At 45.4% G+C, this 11,458-nt stretch overlaps 1 protein-coding gene across 1 annotated transcript in view; it reads right to left on the minus strand.

The window, feature by feature from the left end:
* HTR7 (5-hydroxytryptamine receptor 7) overlaps positions 1-11,239 on the minus strand; it is a 44,429-nt gene extending 33,190 nt beyond the window's left edge. The window contains exon 1 of the mRNA XM_044420080.1: positions 10,608-11,239. Coding sequence (XP_044276015.1) covers positions 10,608-11,239 — 632 coding nt within the window. The remainder of the gene's footprint in view (positions 1-10,607) is intronic.
* Positions 11,240-11,458: the final 219 nt, after the last annotated feature.

An 11,458-nucleotide genomic window follows, 5' to 3' on the forward strand; every position in this document is an offset into this window, starting at 1 on the left:
AATGATGACAAAAAAGAAAGAGTGTCATGCATAAGCTATGCACATTCTATGTATTTCTGAATTCTGCAGTAGCCAGAGAGGAAGTTCTGGTTGCTTTTTGTGCAAAGAAATAAATTTTACATCTGGAATGTAGAAGGTAAGCTTTTGCTTCTTCTTTCTAGTTGGAAAGTTCTATTATATTACATACTCAGTGTTTCTGTTATGAACAATGAATGGATGCACCTCTGCTCTGACCATGGAAAAAATGGGGACCAACAGGAAGCGCAAAGAAATGGACTGCAGCCAGCCACAGTAGTGAACAGGAAACATGCTCACGAGTGATATTGTGACTGATGCATCCCCAGCTTGTCTCAAAGTACAAAACAAAAAGCAAGTGTCTGGCTTTTTCACATGTTGCAACAGGCAGGATGATGGCAACCCCAGATCAGAAGGGCTCCACATATTTCTTTCCACCTGCCTTGCCAACAGCTGCTTCCTGCTCAGAAAGGCCTCCATACAAACCTGAGCCGCTCCTTTTGCTGGGACAGAAGGGGAGAGTCCTCTGTCCAGCCCAGGAAAAGAACCTAGGAGGGTAGAGCAGCAGTTGGGATCAAAGTGACTCCTGCTTGAAAAATGGTGGCATTCATTGATTCACACCATCAAAAGATACTTGGGGATGGAAACAAGTAGAAAGCATAAGGGATTGCAGAGCATGCTAAATCCTAAAGACTTTGGTAACAATCATATATACTAGGCTGTCCCGTCCTGATACCCTCCAAACATGTTGAACTACATCTTCCATCATTCCCAGCCAGCCACTGGCTTGACTATGATTAAAGTCATAGTCTAACACATCTGGAAGGCACATCTGGAAGGCATTTGAAAGCTTTATGCACACTTAGCTTGAGTTCCAATTCTATTAGATTTCGTTCACATGTCTTCTTAGTAGACAATTGTAGCACTGCTCTATTTCAGAGGTATAGGGATGGAAATTACTTAGGACTCCAGTCACTGAAGCTGACTGGTATCTTCAGTGACTAAAATCCTACATACCGTATTTTTCACTCTATAAGACGCACTTTTTCTCCCCTCAAAAGTAAGGGGAAATGTCTGTGCGTCTTACAGAGTGAATGTGTGTGTGCCCGACACCTGGGACGCTGCCGGCTGCCTGCACCACGTGGCACCACCTCGTCATGGCAACCCGTCTTTTAATGAAGCCCATGGGGAAGTGATGGGGAATGTGCCTGTGATTATCAGGAAGCTTTCCGTGGATCAGTTATCTGTTAGTTGATCAGACACATTTTTTTTTAGGATCAGTGGAAATGTGAACAGCATTACCTTCGTGTATGAAGTTTATTCTTCAAAGGCTACTTAGTCCACTGTGTGTTTGATTTACCGTACAATATCTCATTTTTTGTCAGAAGGTTTTTTCTATTATTTACTAGTAGGGCAGCATTGGTATTACTGGCTTTTTTAGATTTGTTATTGAATTGTCTGCAGCAGCTCTTGTATAACTGGTGTAGGTTGTGGATTCCTTCAGTAATTCCACTACTGACTAAGAAAGTGATGTCAGTGATTGTGAGCAACAGAGCTTCATAAATTCTGACTAGTGATGATGAGTTCTGTGGGTTCAACGAAAACTAGAAGAGTACTCAAACTTTAAAGTCTCTCTTTTGTTAATGACAATGATGATGGTTCTTAATGCCACTGTTGACTGCTGTTCACTTTGCAAGGTTGAAATACGGTATTAGTGTATTCTGTTATAGTTTATTAAATAGTTTAGTAAACCATTTGATTCAGAATATTTTTTCTTGTTTTCCTCTAAAAACTAGGTGCGTCTTATGGTCAGGTGCGTCTTATAGAGCGAAAAATACAGTAATTACTGTTATTTTCGATGATCTCCTTCCAATTCACTGGTTTCGGTCATTTTGGGAGGAGAGTTTTGAGGTTCTAACAAACTCATAAAGGATAAGCAGCATCCATCCAATCACTTCATCAGCAGGACAAGGGATGCTCTCCATCCAAATTCTCTGGAAACTTCTTTAAATAAGCAATTGAAGGCAGAGTAGGTGAAGCAGAAGGCTCTGTAAAAGGAGCAAAGAGGACTCAGAAGGTTCTGCTCTCTGTGGGACTTCCCTAACTAGGAAAGGCCAGTGCAGCAAAGTCTGTTCCCTGTTCCAACAGCCAGGAAACAAACAGGTGGATGTTGGTCATACCCACTGATGTCACTGGTGCAGCCATGCCTGTGGATATTATACAGTCCATGGAGAGCCTCCCTCATCCAATTTTGGTTCTGTCCCTTCCCTAAAAGAATTTCCCACAAATTCCCACAACAATCCAAAATACTCATCAGCCCACTTTAAAGGCAATAACTCTCATTTAGGGCACGCACACCACACATAAGCACCTGTCTTTTCTAGAGACTACAAAGCCTTCTTCTGTTACAGCTTTCGTGTGGAGGGATAGCAAGATTTCCCCAAGGAGTTTGTGCAGATATGTGACATTTTTCCAAGTTGCATCTGTTCAGCATTAGGTTGATGAAATGCATCCAAGAGTCCCTTATCCTTCCAAAGCTCTAGGAGGGAGCTCTACAAATACTGGCAGAAGGAAGAGTAGTCCTATTTTACCACGCATCGAAAATCTCCTTAGCTTTTAAACATTTATTTAAACTTAGCTCACATTTACCAATTCAAAATGTAATATTAATCCAAAGAAGCCCTTACATTTGCTTGTCGATACATCAGACACCCTTTTGTTCTAAGACCTGTTTCTGTAACAGTGAGGAAGATCAGTTCAGAAATCGAAGTCCACATACTAATAAACTTCTAGCCAATGCTAGGAACCGTTAATGACTTCCAGGTAGCTCAGGAATTCAGTGCATTGCTATGGTTTTCATCCCACATACTATATATTGGTCTTTATGCATTCAAAACAACCTACTTCTCACAGATGACATCTCATTTTAATTATTTCTTTTTCAGTCAAAGAAAGAACACTCTTTAAAGAACATATTTTCCACCAAAATGTGTTAATCTCAAAACTCACGATTCTCAAATTAATAGCCTGATTTACACATAACACTAACCCATGGTTTCTAAATCCATAGTTTATTATACTACCCAAAGTCTGTCTAGCTGACAAACAAACAGGGATTTGTTTTTTCAGTCCCTCAGTTGTTTGTTGTCCTCCTCCTTCACCTGCTTGCTTCCTGAATTTTAAATGCCTTTGTAGTACTTTAATTCTGGCACATAGAGCAGCTAGTTTTTTAACTACTCTTCCCTGCCCCCTCTGTAGCCTGAGAAAGCAACCCACAGTTCTGGGTTCGCATTTAACAGCTACCCTTGGTTTAAACAACCCAGACTGCATGACTCAATGACCATGGGTTCTCTTTCTAAGATGCTCATGGATAACAAAACACTTCAGTGTGGAGAAGGCAGGAGCCTCTTTTACCACTTCTTACCATGCCTATATTGAAAGTGTTGCTTTGTAATTGAACCCTACATCTGCGGATTCTGTAAAAGAGGCTTGGTAGAGTGCATAGCAAACCTTCAGAAGGGCAAGGCAGGCTCTGCTGCCCATAGGTGACAACACACTTAAGAGCCCATGATCGGGCCTATGCTGTGGTGGTGAGGGCGGCGAAGAAGCAATTCTTCTCCGCTTCCATTGCCTCCTCACAATGCCGTCCGGCAGAGCTCTTTCGGGTGGTATAGGGGCTGGTTCATCCAGGCCCAAAAAAAGATCTTGTGCCACCCTCAATGGCCCGCTGTGATGACTTCGCCAAGCATTTCAAGGAGAAAATCACTCAGATTCATCACGAGCTGGACTCCACTAGTGACCCAGAGTCTTCTGGAGAGATACCAATGCCGCCATCTGGTCCACAATTGATGGATGAATTTCAGTTGCTGCGGCCTGATGATGTGGACAAGGTGCTTGGACAAGTACGTCCCACCACCTGCTTACTGGACCCTTGCCCATCTTGGCTACTCAAGAAAGCCAAGGACGGGATAGGGACCTGCATCCTGGAGGTTGTCAACGCCTCTCTAAGGATGGCCAGGTACCTGCCCCTTTAAAGGAGGCAGTAGTCTGGCCAGTCCTAAAGAAGGCATCCCTGGATCCAGAGATGGCCGCCAATTACAGACCAGTGGCCAACATCCCATTCTTGGGCAAGGTGTTAAAGCGGGTGGTGGTGGGACAACTCCAAGAACTCTTTGATGAAACTGATTATCTGGACCCATTTCAGTCCGGCTTCAGACCTGGGTATGGTACTGAATCTGCCTTGGTTGCCCTGTATGATGACCTGTGCAGGGAGAGAGACAGGGGGAGTGCGCCCCTGTTGGTTCTCCTGGACCTCTCAGCAGCTTTTGATACCATCGACCATGGTATCCTTCTGGATAGGCTAGCAGGATTGGGAGTTGGAGGCACTGCTCTGCGGTGGTTCCGCTCCTATCTCAATGGCCAATTCCAGAAGGTGGTGCTGGGGGACTATGGCTCTGCTCCATGGCAGTTATGCCATGGAGTTCCGCAGGGGTCCATTTTGTCCCCCTTGCTATTCAACATCTCCATGAAACCACTGGGAGAGGTCATTAGGAGGTGTGGGCTGCAGAATCATCAGTACGCTGATGATACCCAGCTCTACCTCTCGTTCTCAATCAATCCAGGTGAGGCAGTGGCTGTACTGAACCGGTGCCTAGCCGAGGTAATGGGCTGGATGAGGGCCAATAAACTGAAGCTCAATCCAGACCAGATGGAGGTCCTGTTGGTAGGTGCTTCGGGCTTCGGGTTGGGGGACCTGGACCTTGTCCTGAACGGGGCTGCACTCCCTCTTAGGGACAAGGTTTGCAGGTTGGGAGTGCTCCTCGACCCTGAGCTGTCATTAGAAGCTCAGGTGACGGCGGTAGCGAGGAGCACTTTCCGTCAGCTTCGGCTGATCCATCAGCTGTGTCCCTACCTGGAGAACAATTGCCTGGCGACAGTGACACATGCACTGGTAACTTCCCGATTAGACTTCTGTAATGCGCTCTACGTGGGGCTACCCCTGAAGACGGTCCGGCTACTTCAATTGGTGCAAAGCAGAGCTGCCAGGTTGCTGATGGGAACTGGGCGTTGTTCTCATATAACCCCAGTTCTCCGTCAGCTTCACTGGTTCCCCATTGAAGTCCGGGCCCAATTCAAGGTGTTGGTTATCACCTATAAAGCCCTTAATGGCTTGGGACCTGGTTATCTAAAGGAACGCTTGCGTCCATATATGCCCTCCCACCCCTTGAGATCGGCAGCAGAGGCCCTCCTCCAGGAAGCCTCCGTGAAAGATATTAGGAGGGTAAGTACCCAGAGGAGGACCTTCTCTGCGGTGGCGCCCCACTTATGGAATGCATTCCCCAAAGAGGTCTGCCTGGCACCATCGTTATTTGTTTTTCGGCACCAGGACAACACCTTTTTATTTAAAAGTTATTTTAATTGTTAACTTATGAATTGTATTTATGGGATTTTTAGGTATATGCCGAGATGCTTCCGGTTTTTTAACTCTAATTGTACAAATTGTTTAATGTTTATTTATTATTGTTGTAAGCCGCCCCAAGGCTTTTTGCAAATGGGGCGGCATAAAAATGGTTTAAATAAATAAATAAACACCAATGTTGGATTTTTGGCAAGAGTTTTCCAGGGTAGGCATATTATTTTTTATTGCTCATAAATAATGGAACTGGAGAAGTTTGACCTTCTTCAAAAATCCTTGTGTTTTTAAATATGACAGCAGCAGCACAGTACAGATTTCCCAGCTAGATGGTGGAGAAAATGTAAAACTGGGTATGAGTTCAAACAGCACTAGTTAACAGTAAAACAATTAAAAAGAATAAGAAGGCACAAGTGGCTCTGGAACCTGATTTTCCTCAGCCAGGAAGAAGCAGCCAATTTGGGACTTGGGAATGACACTTTCGTTCTTTTCTGAAAATTTTTATTTTCTTAACATAAACAAGGGAATTACACATGATTTCAAGGCAACTCATATATGAACCCCAGGGCTGTTTAGGCAAAAAGAAAGCCAACAATGTGTTTATGGGTTTGGAAACACATGACTCTTTCAGTGGTGCACCTCAAGCACTGACACGCTTTCCCAAAAGATGCTGTCTCCCCCCTCCCCCCCTGGGATGCTGCACCAGACTTCAGACTTTCCTGTTCTCCCAGGCTTAAAGTGTAGTCTTAAACTCACTTCCTTGGGAGTAAGTGCCACTGAACAGGACTTCTGAGTAGACACAAACAGGATTGCAAATAAATACTGAAAGTCTTAAAATATGTTAAGAGTTGTGTATACTACATGTATTATTAGTTTAGTACATCTAGTGTGATTTTATGTCCTATCTTGTATGTCATGCTATTATTATTTGGATACCTGGACATGGTTATTATGTTGCTGGTTTTACTGCAATTTTATTATAATACTCACATTCTAAATTGTAAAATAGCTGGAGAAAATGCATTTTTGAGATATTTAATAAATACAGTAAATAAGGGCTTGCCCTTTTCTTGCCTCAGCCATAAAGTTGGGTAGAAGGAGGCTACAATACTGTAATCTGACCATCTCATCAATACAAAATTCCCCAAGGATTAATTATTTCTGTGGGCAAACAGGGAGGGGGGATTATATGGCTGTTCAACTGGAAAAGAAGGAATTTTGGGAAGGACTGAAAAGCAAACAGGCAGGCTTTGTCAAGAGAAAGTGTTAGAATCAGGCCCCTGGATTGGACTTATCTAGTCCTGTTTGTTTTAGTGCCTCAGAACCTACCTGTTGTTTGAAAACCAGCTGCAGCCAACTGGCTACTGAGACATAGACTATTTCTGTGGTGGGGGCAGTCTCCAGCCTAAGCTAATTTTGTCATTGTTGTTGTTATGTGCTGTCAAGGCATCCCCAACTTATGGTGATCCTGTGAATGAATGTGCTCTAGAATGTCCTTTTCTTTGCTCAGCTTTTGTAAACTCAAGGTTGTGCCTTCCTTTATGGAATCCATCCATCTCATAATTGGTCTTGCTCTTCTTCTGTGTTCAACTTGTCCTCCCCAGTGAGTCCTTCCCTATCACAATTGCCCAAATATGACAGTCAGGAAAATTCTGATTCGATCTTTTTATATGCAATTTCTAATTCCTATTTTTATGTGCAATTCCTAATTCCTATTTCATTTTCTAGTTCTGAATTATATGTAATATGTAGAATTATATGTAAAATACTGCCTAGGTTTCTGATGTTAGTTTGCTTTTTACAGAGTTCTTTGGAGATTGTTTTGCAAGAACAGTCTGATGTGCTTGAGAATTTCCTTTTAGGCTATGTATCCTAGGACTGGCTCCATCTCAGAGCTGTAGTCAAAATCCACTGATTACAGGTCAAGGATGTGACTAAGTTTAACTACTAGAGTGCTGGAATAAATCAAAAGTTATCCATTTTTAAAAGAATCTCTCTTCTTCCAAGAAAGTAATTTCTATTTACACAAATTTAAAAAGGAATTGCACTGTTAGCAAGAGACAGTTTTCATGACCTTAGTGCCAATTTTAAATGATGTTTTCGTTCCTTTATTCTTACCTAGAAGATATCTGGAGAGTTATTGCGGAAACCCAAACTATTCTGGGTTCAGGTATTTCACAACAATAAAATGCATAAGTCATTTTTTCCATTATCTCTCTCCATTCCTACAATGTTACTGAGGAATTCTGCTGGATTAAAAGGTCAGTGATCCAACTGTTCAGATCAGTATTCTTTGCTGCAGGGTATCATGGCCACTGGCAGTACCCAATCGCATCAAGCATGGCTCTGTGTGTCTCTCTCTGATTCACCCATGATCTCTCCCTCTCTCTGTACTAGCTGTACATTCTCTGCCTTGTTGCTCGCTTTAGCAATAGGCTGGCTGTTTTGATCTGGGCTACTGATGGAGACTTCAGGGATGGAGAAGCAGGAGACCTGCCACTTGAAACAGTCAAGGAGGAGAAAAGGAGAGCACAGAGGCAATCAGACAATTAGCGACAGTGGAGGAGAAGTGCAAGAGGCAAAGAGCAAAGGGGGGGGGTGCAATGGTGCACCATGCTAGCACAGGAGGGAAAAATAAATGTATGGGTGAGAGAAAGAAAGAACATGCAATGTGCTTCGGTACTGTGAGATTCTGCAACAGTGACATTCCAATGCTCTCTCAATGAAGACAAAAAGATCCACTCTAACCCAAGCACCACTCTGAGAATTGGCCTCTCTTGGTGACTGATGGATGTTCGTGTGAACAAAATGGTGAAGAGAAAATGCAAATAACCTCCAACTGAGCCTGGTGCACAACACTGCCATTTGATTGAGAGTGAGGAGAGGAGAGGCTCCTCATAGCCTAGGAAAAGGCACCCAAGTGGTCTTGGTGGCAGTTCCAGAAACCAAAGTGGTTCCTGCTAGAAAAACAGTGGTTCATATAATCACCATGTGTGGTTAAGCTGCATCCTACCAATGGGCTCACTAGCTATGCCTCTGCAGCTGAATGATCACTTTCAGGGTGGAAAGGGGGGAATTCAAGGTGCACATGTAAAATGCCTCCATGGCACTGGAAGGGACAGTGGAGGAAATTTGCAGGCACAAACCTAAGATGCAATGAGTTTAAAGAGTGCACTTTTTTTAAACAGTAACATGAATTCAACTGAATGCAGCTCAGATAAACATTCTAATGCTTGAAAGTAGAAATCTACAGGCTGTGTCCAATGTGGCAACATTCATCTTCCCTTGATCTTTTTTTTTCAAGCAGCAAATGTCCCTTTGTTACTTTATTTTTTTTTCCTTTTCTCCCACCCATTATCCCCCACATTGTCAAAAATTAGCTTGTAATAATTATGAGGGCAAGGAAAGACCCATAATTCTTGCTTAAGAAACCATGAAGCATCATATACACAAATAACTAAAAAGAAAATAACAATACAGAAGTAAAACACAGCTGGGCTCCTTCCCATTCCCATCCATGTGTGTGTCCTGAATCTCACACTGCTGGTATTCAGTGGGGCCTATTGGTGAGTGTAATATTAGATCTATAAAGATAATCTGGCAGATGTTTGACATTAGAAAAAACCCACTAATTGTGAAAAAGTAAATCCATGTTACATTCTGAGGAAAAAAATACGTGAAACTGCTCAATTAATTGGTGATTTTTATTTTCAAATGTTTCTTGACTGCAGTAGAGTTCTCAAAAGTAACGTGTTCCCAGAGTAAAGTTTTTTTTGCAAATAAGTGAGAATCACAAAAATGCGGAAGAATTTAATGCTGCTCCAGTAACTCACTATTGGGAGTCACTATCTCATCAGCAAGAGTACTAATTTGACTTCGTATAAATGCAAACTCCACTGAGCAACAGCAATACCAGCTTGCTATCCTGTGCAGCAGCAACCTGGTCACTGGTTGATTTCAATGGGCTTGGGGGACTTGACTCTGCTTAAGACCAGGCTGACAGTCACTGCAGCACAGGAAGAAGTTTAGCATATCAACAGAGATCTGGTTTACCTGACATAGTTTTAGACAGGTAAGATGGGCTGTACATATCTGTAGTGTAGTTCTTTTCTTCATATCAGGCATCCTTTTGTTGCCTAATTTACACAGTTCTTCATTTACTGCTGAAGCAAAAATAAACAATGCAAAAGAGCCCCCTGCTGGAATGGTTGTAAACCTGCTTCTTAGCGTCAGTGGAACAATTCACTACTCCACTCAAACTTCAGGGAATGTTTCCCGCATGCTTCACTCCAGATTCCTAACTTTCTCCTACTACCTCAGTATCGTAACTAGAGTGCTTGATGTAATTTCTTAGTTTCGCTCAGGTTTGGAATCCCCAGGAGTAACTGAGGGGGAGAATTTGAAGGATATAAAAAGTCACTGGCTACAAATACTTCATTAGGCTTTCTGCTTCTGCAAACTCAATAAATATCTCTACCGTGAGTTCCAAGCCCATAATACCACTGCCTTTTATTTTATATATAGAAATTCCAAATAAGCATTCTTCTATTTCCCCATAAGAAAGCTTCAAATTACCTTCCTATACAGACTGAAAGGAAATAAAATCCATTCTGTTAAAAGTGTTATGCGAGAGGCTGCTTGCTTCAAAATCTTTTGGAGCAGTTTGTCTGAACAAGTTGCACGGAGTTCATGGATGTGATCTGGGGTGAATTCGGATAACTCGCACTCGCTCAAACCAGAATTGCCACTCTTCTGAGAGCAATGCAGGAAAACACCCACCCCCTCATCACGGGAGAATGGATGTTTCTTTTACCATTCCTATGGACACCCTAACTGAAAGACATGAAATAGGCTAACTTAAGTCTTCCTAAATATTCGCCTTACAATTCCTTGGACTTAACCCATGTTCCCCGGAGGCCTCTCCCAACTAATTTCCCCGACCCTTATGAAAACCTTCCCCCAGAAACACTGAAGTCTCGGGGCGGATTTGCGCACAGACACAGATCGTGCGACGGCTTCCCCGGAAAAGCGCGGCTTCCGAGGCGGAGCGGCTCTGCCCGAAACCACGCATTTCCACACAGGCAGCCGCCGGCGGAGCGAGACCCACGCGCGGGGGCCCCCGCAGGGCCGCCTCCCGCCGGCGCGCCCGGAGCCCTCGCGCGGGCTCGGCGCCGCTCACCTGTCGATGCTGATCACGCAGAGGGTCATGATGGAGGCGGTGCAGCACATCACGTCCATGGCGATGAAGACGTTGCAGAAGACGCCGCCGAAGATCCACTCGCCGCCGATGAGGTCGGTGACGCTGACGAAGGGCATGACGGCCACGGCCACCGACAGGTCGGCCACGGCCAGCGACACGATGAGATAGTTGGAGGGCTGCCGCAGCTTCTTGACGAAGCAGACGGAGATCACCACCAGGCAGTTGCCGGCGATCGTCAGCAAGGTGATGAGCGACAGGACGGCGCCGATCACCACTTTCTCCACGTTGCCGTAGCTCAGGATCTGCTCCCCGCACGGCGTGTCGTTGCCTGCGTGGCCGGCAGCGCCGAAGCCCGGGCTGATCGCGCTGGGGCTGCCGGGGCTGCTGCTCCCGCCGCCGCCGCCGCCGCCCCCGGGGCTGGCGGTGACCCCTTGCAAGAGCTTCCCGCCTATCCCTAAGCGGGGCGTATTCAGGGAGCCAGAGATCATCCTCACGCCGCCGCCGCCGCCGCCGCCCAGCTGCCGGGGATCCTCGGGCACGTAGGAGCGCAGCGGGCCGCCGGAGAGGAGGGGGCAGCAGCTGCTGGTGCCGCCGTTGAAGTCGAGGACCATATTGAGGAGGGCTGCCCAGGAAGCCAGCCGCCAGCCTCCCACATGCCCGCCTCTCCCCGCTGTGGCGGCGGCTTCCAGCGCTCCGGCGGCGCCCGCGGGTTGCTCCTGCCCAGGCGGGGAACTCTCTGTGCGGTCCAACCCGCGAGCCCCGCGTGGCCGCCGGACGGACCCCGCCGCTTGCCCGCCGCCGCCGAGGGCTCTAGCGTCGCCCGCTCGGCT

This window comes from Varanus komodoensis, unplaced genomic scaffold (genome assembly GCF_004798865.1).
Source record: "Varanus komodoensis strain SLA01 unplaced genomic scaffold, ASM479886v1 scaffold11, whole genome shotgun sequence".
NCBI classification, from domain to species: domain Eukaryota; kingdom Metazoa; phylum Chordata; class Lepidosauria; order Squamata; family Varanidae; genus Varanus; species Varanus komodoensis.